The sequence below is a fragment of the Bos taurus genome, chromosome 19 (assembly GCF_002263795.3).
Source record: "Bos taurus isolate L1 Dominette 01449 registration number 42190680 breed Hereford chromosome 19, ARS-UCD2.0, whole genome shotgun sequence".
Taxonomy (NCBI): Eukaryota; Metazoa; Chordata; class Mammalia; order Artiodactyla; family Bovidae; genus Bos; species Bos taurus.
Genome location: NC_037346.1, coordinates 12,141,497 through 12,165,004, shown reverse-complemented (window position 1 = coordinate 12,165,004; position 23,508 = coordinate 12,141,497). Strand labels below are relative to the sequence as shown.

Genomic DNA, 23,508 nt, shown 5'->3' with positions numbered 1-23,508 from the left:
AACGTGTATAGCATTATCTGTATATAAAACCAACTGAAAAGGATACCAACAATTGTAGTGTGTTATGGAAGAACATGAGAAATGGAAGCCCACTCAGATTTGGTTCAGAGTAGTTTATAATAGTAAAAATTTATTTACATGTGTGTTAATTTAACATAATTGTCCATATATGACTTAAAGAAATTAGATTGAAAGCTTAAACAGTAAATCATTACTCTAGATTGCTGAAATTTAATATTCAAATAAGTAAGTGAAAAGGCAACTGAATGTTATTTTGAAGTAGTAGTACATCTTTTTACTGTCCCCACACATTTGCCTTTTCTAGAGTGTCATATGGTTGGAACTTCATTCTTTTTAAGGCACCATAATTCTACATTGTATGTGGATACTACAGTTTGTTAATGCACTCATCATTTAAAATGACATATGGGTTGTTTCCACTTTGTGGTTATTATGAACAGTGCTGATATGAATGTTCATATACATGTTTTTGTGTCGACACATGCTTTCATTTCTTGGTATATACCTAGGAGTGGAATTGTTGGGTCATATGGTAATTCTGTCTTCAGCTTTTTGAGGAACCACCAAACCGTGTTTCACAGCAACTGTACCATTTTGTATTCTCACCAGTAATGGACCAGGATTCTCCTTTTTGTGTGTCCTTACAAACACCTCCTCCTTTTCAGTTGTTTTGTTACGACCAACCTAGAGGGTTGTGAAGTAATATCTCATTGTGGTTTTGATCTGCCTTTCACCACTGATCAATGATATTGATAATCTTTTCACATGCTTGGCTGTTTGTATATCTTCTTTGGAGAAACGTCTGTTTGTGTCCTCTGCTCAGTTTGTAATTGAGTTGTTTGTCTTCTAAATGTTGAATAGCAAGAGTTCTCAATACAGTCTGGATACTAGACCCTTATCTGATACACAATTTGCAAATATTTTCTATTTTTTGATTGTTTTTTAATTTGTAAGGCAATGTCTGTGATACACAACAGTTTTAAATAGTAGGATAACGTAATTTTTTCTTTTGTTACTTGTGCTTTTGGTGTCACGAAAATATTGTCAAATATTTTGGAGGTTTACCCTTATATTTTCTTCTTGTATAGTTTTAGCTCTTATACATAGGTCTTTAATACATTTTGAGTTAATTTTTTTTAAGTTAATTTTAATATATGATTTTAAGATAGCAGTACTTCCCTGGTGGTCCAGTGGTTAAGACTTAACGCTTCCAATGCAGAGAAAGTGGGTTTGATCCCTGGTCAGGGAACTAACATCCCATATGCCTCGTGATGCAGCCAAAGTAAATAAGATAGTAGTCCAAATTTTGCATATAAACTTCAGTTTTCCCAGCCCATTTACTAAAGATATTTGGTATTGTTTTGAAAAATTAATTGATCATACATATATGGGTTTATTTTTGGACTCTGAATTTTAGTCCATTGATTTATGTGTCTAATGTCAGTATCACAGTGTTTTGATTAATATAGCTTTGTTGTAATTTTTTTAATCAGATAATGTGAGTTCAATTTTTTTCTTTTTTCTTTTGTTTGGCTTTTTGGGGCCTCTTGCAATTTCGTTTCCTTTTAGGTTGACTTTTCATTTCTGCAAAAGCCATTGGAATGTTGGTAGAGATTGTATTGCTATTGTAACTAGAACTGCTTTCTTTTATTTTGGGTTGGTAATTACTGGTTTATATATGTTGATCTGTACACTGAAATTTTCCTGAATTTATCATTTCTAGTACTATTCTGTGACTTCTTAAGAGTTTTCTATATATAGATCATGTCTGTGAATAGAGTTTTATTTCTTCTACAACTTAGGCGTTTTCAGTTTCTTTTTCTTGCCTAATTGCTTTGGTTAGATCTTTCAATAGAGTGTTGACTATAGGCATCCATTTTTTGTTTCAGATATTAGAGGAAAAACATTCAGTCTTTTGTCCCTGAGTGCAGTGTTTTGCAAGTGCCCTTTATCATATTTGCATCAGATCAGATCAGATCAGATCAGTCGCTGAGTTGTGTCCGACTCTTTGCGACCCCATGAATCGCAGCACGCCAGGCCTCCCTGTCCATCACCAACTCCCGGAGTTTTGACCCTCCCTGTCCATCACCAACTCCCGGATTTCGACCCGGAGTATTCCTAGTTTCCTGTATGTTTTTTATCATGAAAGGGTGTTGAATTTTGGCAGTTGTTTTTTCTGTATCAGTTGAGATGATCATGTTGTTTCTCCCCCTTTCATTCTGTTAATGTGATGTTGACTGTTAAGGGTTTATTATTTAATTCCACATATTTGTGACATGGTGATTGTTTGAAATGCCATGTTTAATGTCACATATTTGTGAATTTCCAGTTTTCCTTTTGCTTTTGATTTGTAACTTCATTCCAGCTTGGTTAGAGAGATTGTTTTCATTGTTTTTAAATTTAGGGAAACTTGTTTTGTGGCTAACATAAAAGAATGTGTATTTTGTCATTATTGGGTGGAGTCTTCTATAGGTTGGTTAAGTTTAGTTGGTGTATATTGTTAAACTTAAGCTGTGTTTATTTTTGTTTGTTTTCATTCTGCAACTCTGATGTGTAATTTCCCTCATCTTATTTTCAAGTTTGGAAATTCTTTCTGAGCCTTTTCTGTTCTTCAGGTGTACTTTGAAACCTTCGGTGCCTTTTTCATTTTAGTTTTTGGGCTTCCCTGGTGGCTTAATGGTAAAGAATTTGCCTGCCAATGCAGGAGATGTAGGTTTGATCCCTGGGTTGGGAAGATCCTTTGGAAAAAGAAATGGCAACCCACTCCAGTATTCTTACCTGGAAAATCCCATGGACAGAGGACCTTGGTGGTCTATAGTTGCAAAAGAGTCAGATGCAACTTAGTGACTAAAGAACAGTAAAGTGTTCTGTTCCATTATTTCTTTGTGATTCCTTTGTCCTAATGTACCAATATCTTATTGATAGTCTTAATTTGTGAATTCATTTTTCTCCTTTATTCTTGGTCTGTGATTTCTTTCAGCTCTTTGAGCTTATTTATGACAATTGATTTAAATTCTTCGTGTAGGTTCTTCAATGTCATTTCCTCACAGTTTATTTTTGTTCTTTGGATGGGCCATACCTTCCTGTTTCTTTGTGCACATTGCAATTCTTTATGTAACAGTGGACATTTTGAATATAGTAATGTGTCAACTTTGAACATCATATTGTGCCCCTTTCCCAGGGTTTGCTCTTTTGCTTTTTGAGGTCGATAGCCGTGCATCGTTTATTGACTTTTTTAAGCACCTTTTGTAAAGACTGTATTTGGGGCAGCCCTTTGAATGTGTCATGATACCACCTACCATTGTGCCTTAGCCTTTACCTCTGGCTTGTGAAGTCAAAAGTCATAGTTCTTTGTTGAGCAAGCATTGACTCTGGTCATATGTGCTATATTCTAGATTCCGCAGCATATCATTCAGTATACACACACACACAAACACATGTGATTTTCATTTCAAGGAATTGGCTTATGTGATTGGGCTTGTAGAAGAAGCAGAGAAGGCTAGCTTGCTGAAAACTATCAGGTAGAGATTGACACTGCATCCTTGAGGATTATGAATTTTTATAAGTCGAATCTCTATGTTCAGTTATTTTAATCTGCTGTCTTTCACTTCATCTTTTATTTGTTTTTTCATTCTGGAAATTTTTCTGAGGTTTTTCCTGTACAGATTCAATTTTCTGAATAAAACTTGCTGCTGCTGCTACTGCTGCTGCTGTCTCTTCAGTCGTGTCCAACTCTGTGTGACACCATAGATGGCAGCCCACCAGGCTCCCCCCGTCCCTGGGATTCTCCAGGCAAGAACACTGGAGTGGGTTGCCATTTCCTTCTCCAAGGCATGAAAGTGAAAAGTGAAAGTGATGTCGCTCAGTCATGTCTGACTCTTTGCGACCCCATGGAGTGCAGCACACCAGGCCTCCCTGTCTATCACCAACTCCCGGAGCTTACTCAAACTCATGTCCATTGAGTCGTTGATGCCATCCAACCATCTCATCCTCTTTCATCCCCTTCTCCTCCCACCTTCAATCTTTCTCAGCATCGGAGTCTTTTCAGATGAGTCAGTTCTTCGCATCAGGTGGCCAAAGTATTGGAATTTCAGCTTCGGCATCAGTCCTTCCAATGAATATTCAGGACTGATTTCCTTTAGGGTGGATTGGTTGGATCTCCTTACAGTCCAAGGAACTCTCAAGAGTCTTTTCCAACAAAACAGTTCAAAAGCATCAATTCTTTGGTGCTTAGCTTTCTTTATAGTCCAACTCTCACATCCATACATGACTACTGGAAAAACCATAGCCTTGACTAGATAGACCTTTGTTGGCAAAGTAATGTCTCTGTTTTTTTAATATGCTGTCTAGGTTGGTCATTGGAGAAGGCAATGGCAACCCACTCCAGTACTCTTGCCTGGAAAATCCCATGGACAGAGGAGCCTGGTAGGCTGCAGTCCATGGGGTCCCGAAGAGTCGGACACGACTGAGCGACTTCACTTTTACTTTTCACTTTCATGCATTGGAGAAGGAAATGGCAACCCACTCCAGTGTTCTTGCCTGGAGAATCCCAGGGACGGGGGAGTCTGTTGGGCTGCCGTCTATGGGGTCACACAGAGTCGGACACGACTGACGCGACTTAGCAGCAGCAGCAGCAGGTTGGTGATACCTTTTCTTCTAAGGAGTAAGGGTCTTTTAATTTCATGGCTATAGTCACCATCTGCAGTGATTTTGGAGCCCAAAAAAATAAAGTCTGTCACTGTTTCCATTGTGGTCAAACAGAAGATGATAAGAGTGAGCATCGACATTTTAGGAATCAGCAAACTAAAATGGACGGGAATGGGTGAATTTAACTTAGATGACCATTATATCTACTACTGTGGGCAAGAGTCCCTTAGAAGAAATGGAGTAGCCATCATAGTCAACAGAAGAGTCTGAAATGCAGTACTTGGATGCAATCTCAAAAATGACAGAATGATCTCTGTTTGTTTCCAAGGCAAACCATTCAGTATCACAGTAATCCAAGTCTATGCCCCAACTAGTAATGCTGAAGAAGCTGAAGTTGAATGATTCTGTGAAGACCTACAAGACCTTCTAGAACTACCACCCAAAAACATGTCCTTTTCAAAATAGGGCACTGGAATGCAGAACTAGGAAGTCATAGATACGTGGCTGCTAATCTGCTAAGTCACTTCAGTCGTGTCTGACTCTGTGTGACCCCATAGACGGCAGCCCAACAGGCTCCCCCGTCCCTGGGATTCTCCAGGCAAGAACACTGGAGTGGGTTGCCATTTCCTTCTCCAGTGCATGAAAGTGGAAAGTGAAAGTGAAGTCACTCAGTCATGTCCGACCCTCAGTGACCCCATGGACTGCTGCCTTCCAGGCTCCTCCATCCATGGGATTTTCCAGGCAAGAGTACTGGAGTGGGGTGCCATTGCCTTCTCCGATAGATACCTGGAGTAACAGGCAAATTTGGCCTTGGAGTACAAAACGAAGTAGGTCAAAGGCTAATAAGAGTTTTGCCAAGAGAATGCACTGGTCATAGCAAATACTCTTTTCCAACAACGCAAGAGAAGACTCTGCACATGGACATCACCAGGTGGTCAAAACTGAAATCAGATTGATTATATTCTTTGCAGCCAAAGATGGAAAAGCTCTATACAGTCAGCAAAAACAAGACCGGGAGCTGACCGTGGCTCAGATCATGAGCTCCTTGTTGCCCAATTCAGACTTAAATTGAAGAAAGTAGGGAAAACCACTAGACCATTCAGGTATGACATAAATCAAACCCCTTACGATTATACAGTGGAAGTGAGAAATAGATTCAAGGGATTAGAGCTGATAGACAGAGTGCCAGAAGAACTATGGAAGGAGGTGACATTGTACAGGAAGCAGTGATCAAGACCATCCCCCCAAAAAAGAAATACAGTGGTTTTCTGAGGAGGGCTTACAAATAGCTGAGAAGAGAAAGGACGTGAAAGGCAAAGGAGAAAAGGAAAGATAGACCCATTTGAATGCAGAGTTCCAAAGAATGGCAAGGAGAGAGAAGAAAGCCTTCCTCAGTGATCAGTGCAAAGAAATAAAGGAAAACAATAGAATGGGAAAGACTAGAGATCTCTTCAAGAAAATTAGATATACCAAGGGATCATTCCATGCAAAGATGGGCACAGTAAAGGACAGAAATAGTATGAACCTAACAGAAGCAGAAGATATTAAGAAGAGGTGGCAAGAATACTCAGAAGAACTATACAAAAAAGATCTTCATGACCCAGATAACCACTATGGTATGATTACTCACCTAGAGCCAGACATCCTGGAATGTGAAATCAAGTGGGCCTTAGGAAGCATCACTACGAACAAAGCTAGTGAAGGTGATGGAATTCCAGTTGAGCTATTTCAAATCCTAAAAGATGATGCTGTGAAAATGCTACACTCAATATGCCAGCAAATTTGGAAGACTCAGGAGTGGTCAAAGGACTAGAAAAGGTCAGTTTTCACTCTAGTCCCCAAGGAAGGCAATACCAAAGAATGTTCAAACAATTGCACAATTGCACTCATCTCATTCACTAGCAAAGTAATGCTCAAAATTCGCCAAGTGAGGCTTCAGTAGTACATGAACCATTAACTGTCAGTAATTCCTAATGCGGCTTCTCATTCCGCAGGCATGGTCCCGGGATGAAGGAATTAACTTCCAGATGTTCAAGCTGGTTTTAGAAAAGGCAGAAGAACCAGAGATCAAATTGCCAGCATCTGTTGGCTCATTGAAAAAGCAAGAGAGTTCCAGAAAAACATCTACTTCTGCTTTATTGACTATGCCAAAGCCTTTGACTGTGTGGATCCCAACAAACTGGAAAATTCTTCAAAAGATGGGAATACCCGACCACCTACTGCCTCTTGAGAAATCTGTATGCAGATCAGGAAGCAACACTTAGAACTGGACATGGAACAACAGACTGGTTCCATGTACAGAAAGGAGTATATGAAGGCTGGATATTGTCACCCTGCTTATTCAACTTATATGCAGAACAAATCATGAGAAATGTTGGGCTGGATGAAGCACAAGCTGGAATTAAGATTGCCAGGAGAAATATCAGTAACCTCAGATATGCAGCTGATACCACTCTTATGGCAGAAAATTAAGAGGAACTAAAGAGCCTCTTGAGGAAAGTGAAAGAGGAGAGTGAAAAAGTTGGCTTAAAACTCAACATTCAGAAAACTAAGATCATGGCATCCAGTCCCATCACTTCATGGCAGATAGGTGGGGAAACAATGGAAATAGTGACAGACTTTGTTTTTTTGGGCTCCAAAATCACTGCAGATGGTGAAATTAAAAGATGGTTACTCCTTGGAAGAAAAGTTATGACCAACCTAGACAGCATGGTAAAAATACTTCACCAACAAAAGTCTGTCTAGTCAAGGCTATGGTTTTTCCAATGGTCATGTATGGATGTGATAGTTGGACTATAAAGAAAGCTGAGCGCCGAAGAATTGATGCTTTTGAACTGTGTTGTTGGAGAATACTGTTGAGAGTCCCTTGGACTGCAAGGAGATCCAACCAGTCCATCCTAAAGGAAATCAGTCCTGAATATTCATTGGAAGGACTGATGCTGAAGCTGAAACTCCAAATGCTTTTGGCCACCTGATGCGAAGAAGTGACCTATTTGAAAGTACCCTGATGCTGGGAAAGATTGAAGTCAGGATGAAAAGGGGACAACAGAGGATGAGATGGTTGGATGGCATCACCAACTTGCTGGACATGAGTTTGAGTAAGCTCTGGGAGTTGGTGATGAACAGGGAAGCCTGGCGTGCTATAGTCCATGAGGTTGCAAAGAGACAGACATGACTGAGTGACTGAACTGAACTGAAAATGTCCTTCAGTGGGTCAAAGGATAAATAAAATGTGGTACATCCAGATCATGAAATATTATTCAGGACTAAAACCAGTACATCTAAAGGAAATCAGTCCTGAATATTCATTGGAAGAACTGATGCTGAAGCTGAAACTCCAATACTTTGGCCACCTGATGCGAAGAACTGACTGACTGGAAATGACCCTGATGCTGGGAAAGATTGAGGACAGGAGGAGATGGGGGGACAGAGGATGATATGGTCGGATGGCATCAGGGACTGAATGGGCATGAGTTTGCGCAAACTCCAGGAAATAGTGGAGAAGAGAGGAGCTTGGTGTGCTGCAGTCCAGGAAGTCCCAAAGAGTCAGTCCTGACATGGTGATTGAGAAGCAACAACCTTTCAATCTTTTGAAATCGTTTCAAAGATTTCAAAGAAAAGAAAGGGGCTGGGGTCCTTTAAGAGCATATTAGTAAGTGAAAGAAGCCAGTTTAAAAAGGTTACGTACTGTATGGTTCCAAGTAAACAACATTCTGGAAAAGACAGAAACAGCAGGACAGTAAGAAGGTGAGTGTTAGGAGAGATGCACAGGAAGACAAAAAACGGTGTTTAGGGCAGTGAGACTGTTACGTATGCTGCTATAACGTTGGATGTATGTCATTGCAAATTTGTCCCAAACCCATACAATGTATAACACCAAGAGTGAACCGTCCTGTGAACTGTGGAGATTGGGTGACTCTGATGTGTCATTATAGGTTGTAGCAAATATCCCACTCTGGTAGGGGAAGTTGGTAATGGAGTAGACTGTGCACGACTGGGAGCAGAGACCACATGGGAAAATCTGTGCTTTCTGTTCAGTTTTGTTGTGAGCCAAAAACTTTTCTAAAACATTAAGCACGTGAAAAAAATTTTAAATCTGATGAGAAAGATTACAGAGAAGTTAAGAAATAATAAAATAAGCCACATATTTAGATGAAAATCCTTAGTCTTTTCCTCTTGGTGTTTATTTTCTGTATATTTTCAGGATTTGCTTTTAAGAAATTCAATTTAGCTATTTTATATTATATAATTGCTTAATTTATCCCTTTCATTTTCAGTAATGGAAGTTTTAAAAATGTATTCTTTCAATAATTGAAGGAAACTCTCTTCACTGAAATGAATTAAATGTGTAAATTCCATACCTTTGGCTCTGAGAGGACTAGGCCCTTGCTAATAAAGGCTTTATAACTTCCTTTTTGTGTATAAGTCATGCGTATAGCAGGTAACAGATTGCTCCAGTGCAAAAAATTTTAATGTATGTCCTGGTTACTCACTGTAAAACAAGTTACTTAGGTAAAGGAAGGGTCAGTTAAGCAGAATTTGCATTCATTTCTATTTTATATTTCATTAAAAGTACTAAATAACTTTATGTTACCCCTGTTGATTATTTATGTGTTGGAAAGGCAGTGGTGCCTGGGCACAGTTTAGAGTCCTTTAACCAATCATTTAATAAGACAAATTACATCATTTCTGCTTTTCTTTCCCACTCTGGTTTTGCTTGCAATAGGTTCAGTTATGTTCTAAATTAGATTCTCTACACTTCTGTGTGAACTTTTTCTCCTTAAGGTATTAATTAGGTTTATCTTAAAGTGAAGTCACAACTTTAGGTTTAAATGTCAGATGCAAACCAATAAAAATGTTAACCCATTTGAGCTCCAGAAATCTAATGAAGACTTCTGTATACAGCATTTGACACTGCGTGGTGCACGTTAGTAATAAAGTGAAAGCTTATTTTCTTACCAGTATATTGTAGCACAACACACGTCCTTTCTGTTATGGGGCTTGCATACTGCTGATGTTATGGAAAGCTTTCTCATCAGCCTACCCATGAGGAAAATTAAGATTGTCTTGCTGTGTCCCAGGGAAATAGTCAAGGCTTTTAAAAAGAGAGAAAATAGAGAACAAAAGGATATGTCAGGCGTGTACGCAACTGTCTTATTGGCAGATAGCGTGACTCCTTTATGAATGTGTGACTTTCTGAAAACTGATTTTAAATGAATTATCTTTTTCTATTAGGCATTGAAGAAGAGGTTTTTTTCCATATATAAATAGAATTTTTAGCTCTACCACGTCTTGTTCACTCAACTCTAAACTGAACCTTCATAGCATTTGTTTTGTCTACTATTGAAGGCTTTCTGCAGGAAGACTCTCAGTTGTGACATTGTATGGATGCCAGCAAAATGATCAGAATTCAAGTTTCTAGTGTACCATGGCTCTAATGAGCTGCTAATTGAAGGTGACAAGCTGTTTTTTCCTTCCCAGTTGGTCTGGCAAAATGTTAAATTTCATTCATTATTAACTCATTGCTTCTCAGCAGAGGACTGGATTAATTAGTTGGGAACATTAAGAAAAGAATTTTTGCCTTGTGTCCGTTTTGGCGTTGGGAGTTTAGGTTTTACAAGATGCTCCCCATCTTCAGTTTTGCCAATTGTGTGCAGTTGTGTAAATCTCTAGCACAATCAAGACCCAGCACCGTTTCTGTCATCCTTTAAGTGGGCACCCATCATGCCGCTTTTCTGTAGCTCCCCTCCTCCTCTGGCTGCTGGCAACCACTGATCGGCCTCCTATTATTAGTTTTACCTTTCTGGCTTTTCACTGAAAGGGACCCATAGAGTATGTAGACTTTTATGTTTGACCTTTTTTCCCCCAAGAACTTGATGATGGTTTTGAAATTCATCTGTGCTGTTAGTTGGATAGTTTGCTCTGTTATTAATATTCTGTTGCTCGAATATATCACAATACATTTAGCCATTCATCTCTTGATCAACATTTAACTGTGCAAAAAAAAAATTATGAATAACAAAGTCCCACAGCATGACTTAGATATGTTTATGTGAAGCTGCCAAACTACTTTTCAAAGTGACTACCTTTTTGCATTCCCAGTGGCAATGTATGAAAGTCTTGCAATCTTGAATTAGCAGTCTTGTAAAATCTTAGTCGTTGTAGTAGTGGTATCCCTTAGTGCTTTTAATTTGTATTTTCCTGATAATTAGTGATACTTAACATTTTTTCAAGCCCTTAGTTACTATATATGTATCTTCCATGGTAAAGTATCTTTTAAAACATTATGGCCAGGGACTTCCTTGGCAATCAAATGGTTGAGACTTCGACCAGGGCATAAAAATCAGAAGCCAGTTGATCCCTGGGTGGGAAAGAGCCCCTGAGGGGGAAAATGGCAACTCACTCCACTGTTCTTGCCTAAGAAATTCCATGGACAAGAGGAGCCTGGCAGACTGTAGTCCATGGGGTCGCAAGCAGTTGGTGCACACGCCTGAGCACCTACACACATTGTTAACTGTACTCACCGTGATGTACGTCACATTCTCAGGACTTATTGATCTTATAACTGCATGTTTGTACCTTTCTACTATCTTCACCTGTTTCATACCTCCCCACCTGACCTGGGCTCTGGCATCTACTAATCTATTCTTTTTTATTAAAATTTTTTAAATTGGATTAAAAAAAAAAAACCTTCATTTGTTTTCTTTGGTCATGCTTCGTGGCATGTGGGATGTAGGTATCAAACCCATACCCCCTGCATTGGAAGCGCAGAGCCTTAACCACGGGACCTCCAGGGAAGCCCCTGTTCTTTTTTCTGTGAGTTGAATTTTTGTTTAAATTCACTATATAAATTATATCATAGAGTATTTTTCTTGTATTTAACCTAGCATAATGCCCTCAACCTATGTTGTTGTCAAGTGGCAGGATTTCCTCTTTTCTTATACATTTAAAGTACCCCAAACTATGTTTTATGAATTTTCATAAAGATTTAAAAATTAGGTTGTTATTGTTGAACAGGAGTGGTAAGAGTAGGTCAGTTCAGTTCAGTCACTCAGTCGTGTCCGACTCTTTGCGACCTCATGCACTGCAGCATGCCAGGCCTCCCTGTCCATCCCCAACTCCTGGAGCTTACTCAAACTCATGTCTGTCAAGTCAGTGATGCTATCCGACCATTTAATCCTCTGTCGTTCCCTTCTCCTGCCTTCAGTCTTTCCCAGCATCAGGGTGTTTTCAAATGAGTCAGTTCTTCACATCAGGTGGCCAAAGTATTGGAGTTCAACTTCAGCATCAGTCCTTCCAATGAATATTCAGGACTGATTTCCTTTAGGATGGACTGGTTGGATCTCCTTGCAGTCCGAGGGACTCTCAAGAGTCTTCTCCAGCATCACAGTTCAAAAGCATCAGTTCTTCGGTGCTCAGCTTTCTTCACAGTCCAACTCTCACATCTATACATGACTACTGAAAAAACCATAGCTTCGATTAGATGGACCTTTATTGGCAAAGTAATGTCTCTCCTTTTTAATATGCTGTCTAGGTTGGTCAAAGCTTTTCTTCCAAGGAGTAAGCGTCTTTTAATTTCATGGCTATAGTCATCATCTGCAGTGATTTTGGAGTCCCCCAAAATAAAAGTCTGTCACGGTTTCCAATGTTTCCCCATCTATTTGCCGTAAAGTGATGGGATCAGATGCCATGATCTTAGTTTTCTGAATGTTGAGCTTTAAGCCAACTTTTTCACTCTCCTCTTTCACTTTCATCAAGAGGCTCTTTAGTTCCTCTTCACTTTCTGCCATAAGGGTAGTGTCATCTGCGTATCTGTGGTTATTGAAGTTAAGAGTAGGTGATTTTGCTTTGTTCCTCATCTTTCAGGAAAGTGTTGATCTTTTACCTGTGGGTTTTTTGTAGATGCCCCTCATCAAGTTGAAGAAGTTCTCTTCTATTCAACAGTCTTTTATTTCTAGGAAGAATCTCATCTAGCTTTGTATTGCTAGATTTGACTTATTGATATTTTGTTGAGAATTCTTGACATATATTCATGAGACATTATAAATGTATATATAGTTTCTTGTGAAGTATTTGTTTATTTTGGGAATCAGGTGTTACGGCCTCATAAAATAAGTTGGTGACTTCTACCTTTAAAAGAATTTATGTAGGATATCTAAACTTGTTTCAAGAACTGGTAAAATTTTCAAATGAAGCCATTTTTAAGAAATTCTTTGTAAGAAATTTTAAGTTATGAGTTCAATTCCTTTGTAGATACTGAATATTCAAATTAGCTGTTTCAAGGAATTAGGTTTAGTTTCATTCATTTTCTTCTTTTGCTTTCCCAAGTTTTATTTCATTGATTTGTTGTTAATTCCTCCATTTCACTTTGATTTGATGTAACTTGCTCTTTTCATACTTTATTAAGGTGGAAACATTGATCTCATCATCTGTTTTAGTGTCTGGAACACACTGTGTTTATAGTTTAAATCTTATTTTGAATGTTTATGTATATTTTAGGATGAGATCTCATTTCTGGTAGATTCTTGATTAGGCTTTAATTGTATCTGTTTAGAAAGGGTCAGCCTATGGTATATACATCCATTCACTTTGGCCTTTTTGTTTTGTTTGCTTTGTTCCTTTTCCTGTAAATGTATTGAAATCTTGCCTTTAGAAATTGAATTATTTGAGATATTCAAATACTTGTATCTTTGATCTCACTTCATAATTGTTTATCCTTAGTTTATAATAGTAGAGGTGATGTTTCATCTAGTGACCTTGATAAATCCATATATTAATTGGTAATCCATAGTAATAATCAGTTTACAAATTAATGCATACATTAATGTGTAGTCTTTTATTATTATCAGGCTTGTCTGTATATATATTGCACTTTGTGTTACTAGGTCTTATACAATCAAGTTCTCAGCAAATAATGGTAGCTTTATTCCTTTCTTGTAGTAATATTTTATGCATAGACCTTCCATACTATATGGGGTACACTGCCATAGTCTTCAAATACTCTTTTCTAATTCCTCATTTTGGGGTGAAACGTTTCAGTATTTCACAATTTTGTTGATTAGTTTTAAGGTTGGTATCCTTAATCAGATTAATGAAATATTTTTTATGAACTGATTTTAATTCTCTCAAATGCTTTACTTCATTTATTGAGATCATCTTATAATTTTCCTGTTCTACAGTATTAATTGAGTGATGTTTCATTATTTGTTTTCATTTGGCATTCCTGAGATAAATTGATTGGAATATATATATATATATATATATATAAGGCAATGGCACCCCACTCCAGTACTCTTGCCTGGAAAATCCCATGGATGGAGGAGCCTGGCAAGCTGCAGTCCATGGGGTCGCTATAGTCGGACACGACTGAGCGACTTCCCTTTCACTTTTCACTTTCATGCATTGGAGAAGGAAATGGCAACCCACTCCAGTGTTCTTGCCTGGAGAATCCCAGGGATGGGGATGCCTGGTGGGCTGCCGTCTATGGGGTCGCACAGTCGGACATGACTGAAGTGACTTAGCAGCAGCAGCAGCATAATTAGTTTGCATGTATTATTAACAAGAAAAGTTACTGGCCTTCCCACCTTTTAAAGCATAATAACTCTTGTCTTTTTTGTTTGTTTGTTTTTGTAGCACAAGTCCACCTTACTGTTGTGTGGATTTATATTCACTTCGTACTGGGGAGATGGTCAAGTCCATTCAGTTTAAAACGCCTATCTATGATCTCCATTGCAACAAAAGGTAAAGCAGTATTTCATGTGTTTCTCGTACAAGATAGCATGTAGCAATACTCTAAAGTAGCTTCATTTTGGATGCAGTTTAGTTTTGAAAACTTGTAACTTTTTCCTAATTATTTCTAAATCTTGGACTTTGGGAAAAATACAAATTCTGATTAATTTTAATATATCCTTAATCAGAAATATCTCATTTATACTGAATAACAGTTGTCTGAGTTTTCTTCCTCCCTCAGTCCTTTCCTTCCTTCTTTCCTCTTTCTTCCTTCCTGTTTTCTCTCCCTCCCTCTCTTCTTTGGCTCTTGTGTTGAGAAATTCCGTAGTCATTTGAAGTGATAGGTTGTATAAATCCATTTTATGTTTAATTCCATGACTTTGAGCCAGCAGTGGAAAAACACTTTTAGTAAATTGCCAGCATTTTTTTGATCTCATACATTCTTAATGAAGATAGGTTCATTTGATTTATAATGAATTAAAATATTATAAAAAAAAAAACAACTTTATTTTGAGGTGTAGTTCTCCTATCACTTTTCTTTCTCTAATCTTGTCTGTATTGGTCATATTAAGGATTTTGGGGTTATATTTTTATATCTAAGAAGCAGATGTTTCTAGCTTATATGTTATAAGATGTGTTTGATTTTTAAAAATTGCTATGGTAGATACTGATTTAACTTATTTTATGATTCAGTTTATAGTTTATGATTTTTTTCCCTCTAATTTTAGGATCCTTGTTGTAGTATTGCAGGAGAAAATTGCTGCCTTTGATAGCTGTACTTTCACGAAAAAATTTTTTGTCACAAGTATGTATCAACTTGATTTATTTCCTATTATATGCCTTTGAGTTTATATTATTTACTTGATAGAATCAACAGACTAATTGGAATCATAGCATCAATATTTCATGCTTCTTCTGTTACTGTATTTCTCTGTTCCTGTGCATGCCTTATTTAGTAATATAATTTTATGGCATATGTGTTCAGCCCACAGCATGTTTTCTTCATGTTATTGTAGACGCTTTGTAGTACACTCAGTTTTTCCTTGTATATTCTCCTTGAGTAGTTGTGACTAATTTAGGTCTGTGTAACTATGTTGTTAAATTATTTAATTAACATAACATACTTGTGGATGTAACTGTATTATCATTCATGAGGGAAATGTGTCAATCTTTCACTCTTTCTTTCCCCGACCTCTCACAACTCTGCCTGGATTTGCAGAAATAAGCCTAGATTCTGGATCCAAATACACATACACACACATATAGACACACACACAGACACACACCCACACATAGGGCAGTCCAGCAGGGTAGAAATTCCAAGGGCTGAGTCTGTAGGAAGTCTGGAGTTAGATTTTTTTCAAAGTACAGTGTAGTGAAGCAACAGTTTTCCCTCGTTTATGTTTTAACGTCTAACACTCACCATCAAAGCTATAGCTGTGTTTTCAGAGACTCTGTTTTGTGTATGCTGCAGAAATAGTTCTTTTGGAATAAAGCTCAATTTTGTTATGTATAGGGAATCCCAGTCATACTACTGCATCTCCTGAAATATCAAAACTGTTTACACACTTACTTATCAGATGTTTATCCGTATATTAAGCCCTGGTAGTAGACATTATTCCTTTCTGATAAGAGCTCATATTCTTGATAATATCTTGTAGTCTGTATGTAATTGCATAGATTATATAATATATACTATACATAACAATACATAATAATTCATTGTAACGTATAGTTTATCATTTTGTAGACTATGAAGAAGAATACAGTATACAACTCATCTCCTTAATCTTGTAGTCATTTCTCTCAGAGATCTACAGAGATAATACTAGAGACTATGTTCATTGAGATATTTTTTGTTTTATGACAAGGTGAAATGTACACCATTTACCAATTTACATTCGTGTTTCTAGCACCTAGGACATTAGTGTAGGCTTTCATTAAATATTTCTTGAATGATGAGTACATTGACCTACTTATTAGTCAGTTATATTGTGCTGATCCGAAATTTACTGATGTCTTAATAATTATTAAATATAGATTCCTAGGAAGGATCTTTTATTGTTTCATCTATAAATTAAAAGCTTTGGGGGAGCATAGCTTTGTTACTAACATCTTCATTCACAAATGCTGTATGCACATAATACAGTAAGCTTTGGATATTACATGGCCTGTCTTAGCATATTAATTCTTTGTTCCTATACAAACCTTATGCATTAACATATTACTTTATAATCATGTCACTCATTGTTAGAATTAAAACAAGTAGAGAAATAGAGGAATCATGTATAAATCTTTCCATCCTTCCAAGTTTGTGGGCTACAGAGGAGTAAGTTGAAATGGAATATGAATATTACAGCCAGCTTAAGATACCAGTTTTTCCTGAGCATTTGTCTTTACATCTTATCAGTAGTTTTCTGTTGTTTATCATTGATTAAAGATACATGTGCTTTGGCTTCTGAAAAGTTAGATATCTCTGTTGTGAGTCCATTTTAATTTTATACTTATGGATAGCTCTTGCTGCCTCAGCTGAGTATTAAATTGGGGAGAACTCTTCAATAATTATTTGTTAAAATAGTTTATTTAAATGACAATGAATGTGTTGAAATTTAAGCCTTATTTAAACACTGTGCCTACTGCGTTTTGTATGTTGAAAGTAATATTACACTTGTCAATAGACTTCAGTTTCCTTCTTTGTAATAAATGTTAGGCTACGAAGTCAGTTGTCACAATGACTAGAGAGAAATTAATATATGTAAGTAAGTTAATAATGGAGAGTTCAGTCAGTTCAGGTCAGTCACTTAGTCATGTCCGACTCTTTGTAATCCCATGGACTGCAGCACGCCAGGCTTCCCTGTCCATTACCAACTCCCGGAACTTGTTCAAACTCATGTCCATTAAGTCGGTGATGCCATCCAACCATCTCATCCTCTCTTGTCCCCTTCTCCTCCTGCCTTCAATCTTTGCCAGCATCAGGCTCTTTTCAAAAGAGTCAGTTCTTTGCATCAGGTGGCCAAGTATTGGAGTTTCAGCTTCAGCATCAGTCCTTCCGATGAATATACTGGTTTCCTTTAGGATGGACTGGTTGGATCTCCTTGCAGTCCAAGGGAGTCTCCAGAGTCTTTTCCAACACCACAGTTCAGCAGCATTCCATATTTATGCTGGTTTTTTTTAGTGGATAAGTAAACTATATAGATTTTTCATTGATTAGTTTAATATCCACTATAGAATTTTAAAAGAAAAAATTAAATTTTATAATAAAGAGATAGTTAAAATAATTAGATTTGTGTGTTTCATAGTTAGATTCAAAGGATAGGCTTTGTAATAATTTTGATACATTAGAATCAGTAGGCTTTTCATAGTACTCTGTTTAATTGGAGAAAATATGCAAAATTTATCAGTTATTTTTAAGCTTAGATGGTCTAATTGAATTTTGCATATAATCATGTACATATAGCCTGTATCTTTAATTGTATATATATAAATATGAGTGAAATTTGTTTCAACTGACATGTGTCTGTTATTTACTAATGAGTGATAGAAATGTATAAGGATTTATAAATAAGATTTAAACAAAATCCTACCTCACTGTACGCTGTAGTTACAGTTTTTTTAAAAAAAAGTTTTGTTTTTGCACATTAATAATATTTGCAGCTTTACTGGGGGAGTGTTTTGCAGTCTGAGATTTTACAGTAGGAGAGTTTGTTTTTGGAATATCCTTATTTGGGTCATCTTACATCAGATACGTAAAGCTCTTGAATCAGTTGGCAGGATCAATATAGAAACTGGCACATTAAAGAAATTCCATATTTTCATGGGGTTTTACTGTGCTTTTTCAATTAAACCATTTATAGTAGAAATAAGAGCAAAAATACCTTTAAGCAGAAAAAGATAAGAGTATAATATGTATTCTTTTTCTTACTTGAAGTTATGCAGTTCTTGCAGAAAGGTGAATTTTTAGTCACTTCTGATTTTCAGAAAGTTTGCATATTTGATAAATGTGGTCATTTAGTGATATGGTAAAATATTGCATTTTATTAAATTACTGAAGTCATAGATTTACCATTTCATTTCCTTTGAGTGTTTTTTTTTTTTTTTCAAAGTTTTATTTCAGGAAATATATACAGTTGTTTAAAGACAGTAGTGTAATGAACCACCATGTACTTATGATCTGGTTTCAATAAGTACTAACTTGTGGACAATCTTTTTCATTTATACCCTTCCCAAATTATTTCAAAACATATCCCTGACATACAATTTAATCTATCATCTATGTTTAAATGACAAGAATTTGCAGAATCGTTACTTCTCTGTTGCCAAATGATCAAGTAACTTGTCGTCTAAACTGAGGTCTTTTGATTTGAACAAAGGCCATAGTTGATTTAACTTTGGTCAACAAGTGTAAACTTGTGCATCCCTTCCAACTGAACTCCCAAGGTTTTTGACATAGATAAACCTTCTTTACCAAAATCCAGTGTCCTTGCTATGTCTTTTATTTCTACAATCCATTTTCATGCTCCTTATTCTACCTTTACTTTGAGTCACTCATGAATCTCAGCTTTTGGAGATGCTTTGTTGCTTTGCTTCCCTGCCTGAAATGGCCTTTTCACTACCATCTGTCTCCGCATAGTGACTTAATCCCATGTGTCTTTCTAGCTCCAGTGTGCATATTAGTTCTTATATGAAGTATTTCTTGATCCCCTTAGTTTAAAGTAGCCTCTCCTCCTAAATCCCTGAAGATAGCAATTCCCAAATCTGACTGCAGAACAGTAGACCTTCAACATGCTGTGTAAATCGGGATGCCCTGGTAAAACAGACTTAGGAAATGCTGCCTTCTGTTGGAGGATACCAGTGGTGATTAACATTTTAATCTGTTTAAATTTATTTACTACATTTCAGTATTTCCCAGATTTATCTGATTAGAGATCTCTTTTGTTACCCAGTACCCTTTGGGAATGCTCTTATAGCATTATCTCTCCCTTAAGACACTTACCTTCTGTCTTATTGTATGTGTTTTCTGTTTACTCCTTCTTTCTTTGACACCCTATAGTAATCTTCTTGAGAACAAAGTTGTGCATCTTGATTTGGTTTAAGAAAATAAGGTCCATCATGCAAGGTAAAATATATCCATTATGTTCTGGCTAACTTAAAAATATTTCTGATGCTTATTTTTGCTCCTTATAATATGAAAACATTTATCACAACTATTTCAAGTTTCGAAGCATCAGTGGTTCTTTTCCAGAATGTTTAGTTAGCCAAAATGGTTGAGAACGTAGTGCAACGCTATCAAAAGTAATCAGATGAGAAGGAAAATTATTCGTAGAAGATCAGTACTCGTCTCTAGAGAAAGTGATACGGGTTTGATCTGGGAATTATAAATTTGGCGAGTATTTAAAGGAATGAATATATGAATGCATAGGTGAATGAGGTTTCTCCGTCTGGTTGGAATAAGGACAAACTTTTTTAAAGTATGAGTTTATTTGAAAATTTATATCTTTGTAATGATCAGCTCTTGAGTCTCTAACCTTAGATATGCAGATGATACCACCTTTATGGCAGAAAGTGAAGACGAACTAAAAAGTCTCTTAATGAAAGTGAAAGAGGAGAGTGAAAAAGTTGGCTTAAAGCTCAACATTCAGAAAACTAAGATCATGGACTCTGGTCCCATCACTTCATGGGAAATAAATGGGGAAACAGTGGAAACAGTGGCTGACTTTATTTTTCTGTGCTCCAAAATCACTGCAGATGGTGATTGCAGCCATGAAATTAAAAGATGCTTGCTCCTTGGAAGGAAAGCTATGACCAACCTAGATAGCATATTCAAAAGCAGAGACATTACTTTGCCAACAAAGGTCCATCTAGTCAAGGCTATGGTTTTTCCAGTGGTCACGTATGGATGTGAGAGTTGGACTGTGAAGAAAGCTGAGTGCCGAAGAATTGATGCTTTTGAACTGTGGTGTTGGAGAAAACTCTTGAGAGTCCCTTGGACTGCAAGGCGATCCAACCAGTCCATTCTGAAGGAGATCAGTCCTGGGTTTTCATTGGAAGGACTGATGCTGAAGCTGAAATTCCAATACTTTGGCCACCTGATGTGAAGCACTGACTCATTGGAAAAAACCCTGAAGCTGGGAAAGATTGAGGGCAGGAGCAGAAGGGGACGACAGAGGATGAGTGGCTGGATGGCATCACTGACTCAGTGGACATGAGTTTGGATAAACTCCAGGAGTTGGTGATAGACAGGGAGGCCTGGCATGCTGCGATTCATGGGGTCGCAAAGAGTCGGACACTACAGCGACTGAACTGAACTGAATGATCAGCTCTTGAGTCTCTCTCCCGTATCTGGAGTATTGCTTCCCCTTTCAGGAATAGGAGCTTCTGTTTTAGAAGCCTTTGTTGTTGTTTTAGTCTCTAAGTTGTGTCTGACTCTTTTGCAACCTCCTGGACTGACAGGCTCCTCTATCTATGGGATTTCCCAGGCAAGAATACCAGAGTAGATTGCCGTTTGCTTCTCCAGGGGATCTTTCGGACCCAGGGATTGAACCCATGTCTCCTGCATTAGCAGGCAGATTCTTTACCACTGAGCCACCTGAGAAGCCCTTATAAGCCTTTAGGAAACACAAAATATCAGTTGATTTTGATAAAAATGAATGGGAGACTGAGATATTATTACTTTCTTAACTTTTATTCTTTTTATTTAATGTTTTTTTAGAATCTTGGTTATATAGTCTAAATGCTTCCCTCTGTATTGCTGGACCACTGAACAAGTATTATTAAAATATTACTTGAACAAGTGTTATTAAACTATTAGTCTCTCTTGTATTCCATGAATTGTTCATGATGGGAAGACAAGATATGGAAGGATCACCAGATTTTTTTAGTGTTGCAGTCAGATGCTTTTTAAGTGGCATGCAGCTTATAAGTAAGTCCTGGTCAAGCAGGGTAGAGGCTCCAGTAGTGAATTTTCAATTATTTCAGATCCATTAGGATTATCACGTCTTCTGTTTGTGAAATGGCGCTCACAGTTTGAAGATGACATGAAGTCTGTTTAGTCGGCTTAGTTGCTCAGATGTGTTCGACTCTTTGCAACCCCATGGACTGTAGCCCACCAGGCTCCTCTGTCCATGGAATTCTCCAGGCAAGAATCTGGAGTGGTAGATTTCTTTAAATCTGAAATGTATGTTAAGTGTTGCAAAGTGGGGTAGTATAAAAGTACAGCTGCCATTTCTTGGTGATAAATGATGGATATAATGTAATAAATTGTGTACTAAAAGCTGCTCGGCAGGTAGATTCTTTACCATCTGAGCCACCAGGGAAGCCCCAACTAGTGTGTCAGAATGCAGAATGCTGCATAACCTGGAAAGAGGGGGTGTGCGAAGGGGCTTTTGGGATTCTGTAATATCCTGTTTCTTTTGAGTACTGCTTATGTGTATGCATATGTTTACTTGGTTGACTTGGGTACTTCTTTATATCGTATTTAAATATGTGTTGTAGTTTATATATAAAAAAAAGACTTCAGAAAGCATCAAAAATGACAAAAGTTTGTGATTTCTTTCCTCACACTCTGATTGCTATTTATTGTAGCATTTCATAACAGATCCCCCCAAACCTTGCATATCGAATACTCTGGCCAGTAGTAGTTATATACCTCATTTCATACTTCCATTAAGAAGTATTGCACTCTTGGTTACATGTTATTTTATTTTACTTGAAAACCCTGTAGACCAGATTTATTCAAGTAATGTTAGGTTTGTAAGATTGATGATATTTGACACATGTTTGTCTGAAGAAATTTGGCTTCTTTTCTTTGAAATGCAACTGTACCTTAAGAAATTCATATCAATATTTTGAGCAGAATTGAGCAAGACTTAATATTTAAAATCAAGAAACAAATGGAGCCATTTTCTGACTTTAAAGAAGTTTGTTTTCCCCCAATTTTTGCAGTTTCCCCTCTCCCCTATTCCTTTAAGCAGACTGAAACTTTTGGCAGGTTGAAAGAAGCATGGTATAGGTTATGTGTATTTCTCCAAATTTGGGTTGTTCATGCCTGTAAGCCAGGGTGTAGGGCCTGGTGGACAGGCGAGCTGACGGGCACACTGAGAATAGCATATTTGGTGCTCCATTTGCCTGTGCCGTGTAGTCCTCTCCCCAACCCCCATTGACTGGTTTCTAGTTTTTAAAGAGCTAGTACTAAAGGCCATGTAGAGCGACACATTCTTAATGAGGATATTGTTTTGTTCATGCAAGCATTTAATTTCTCGAAGGGTTTGAAAAGCTCTTGTGTAATACAATCGTGATTGCCTGAGTTGGGTATGAATACAATGATGAGTCTGTAAAATAAGTAGACACAACTGTGTTCATCAGAGAAAGCATCATGGGGATTTGTGCCAAAGGGTGGAAGGGTCAGCTAAAGAGAGCCGATAAAGAGCTGGAAAGGGAGTGCAGCCAATGTGATGAGAAAGGAGATGCCTGTGTATTTGGCTCAACAGAAAAGGTGGCCTTGAGCAGCTGTCTGATGTGGAAATCCAAAACCCACATATGATTAAGAAAACAAAAGACAAAGACTGATAGATGTCATTAGCAGTCATTTCCAGTGTGCTTAAATTTAAACTCAGATACGAAGTCTCCAGAGAGACCAGAGTATTGTGTAGTAAGTAACTCTTTCCATTGGCTTCTGTTTTTGCTTTGAGGAGTAAAATTTATTCCTTACAATCCTATTGTTATTTCTTAGTGTTACAGTGTATATTCTTCATTTATATTAGTGGTGAATAATAAATAAAGAATGTATTTAAAGGATCTTTAAAATGCAAAATTATTTTTAATTTTGAGAAGAGGAGCCTTTCTTTTTATGCTTCTAAGGAAGCTTGTAACTTCTGTAAGGAGAGTTGGGCAGGTTAATGTGACATCTAAGACCAGTTCAAGTTAAAACGCTATTCTTTTGGGTTCCCATAAATATACGAAAGGCTAGGCTGCCATGATGTTTTTGTAGCCCAGGCAGGTGTGCAGTATGAAGTGGATTCTAAACATGTGTGCCATGAAATAACATGGTTTCCCTATTCTCTGCACATATTAGTAATTTTCACCCATTAAGCCTTTCAATGGCATTACTGTTTT

The 23,508-nt window shown here is 37.3% G+C and overlaps 1 protein-coding gene across 10 annotated transcripts in view; it reads left to right on the top strand.

Annotated features, from left to right (window-relative positions):
* BCAS3 (BCAS3 microtubule associated cell migration factor) overlaps positions 1–23,508 on the top strand; it is a 586,592-nt gene that overhangs the window by 121,299 nt on the left and 441,785 nt on the right. For all 10 annotated transcript variants that reach the window (XM_059878411.1, XM_024980624.2, XM_059878412.1 and 7 more), the window contains exons 8-9: positions 14,302–14,409; positions 15,126–15,202. In XM_059878411.1, coding sequence (XP_059734394.1) covers positions 14,302–14,409; positions 15,126–15,202 — 185 coding nt within the window. The remainder of the gene's footprint in view (positions 1–14,301; positions 14,410–15,125; positions 15,203–23,508) is intronic.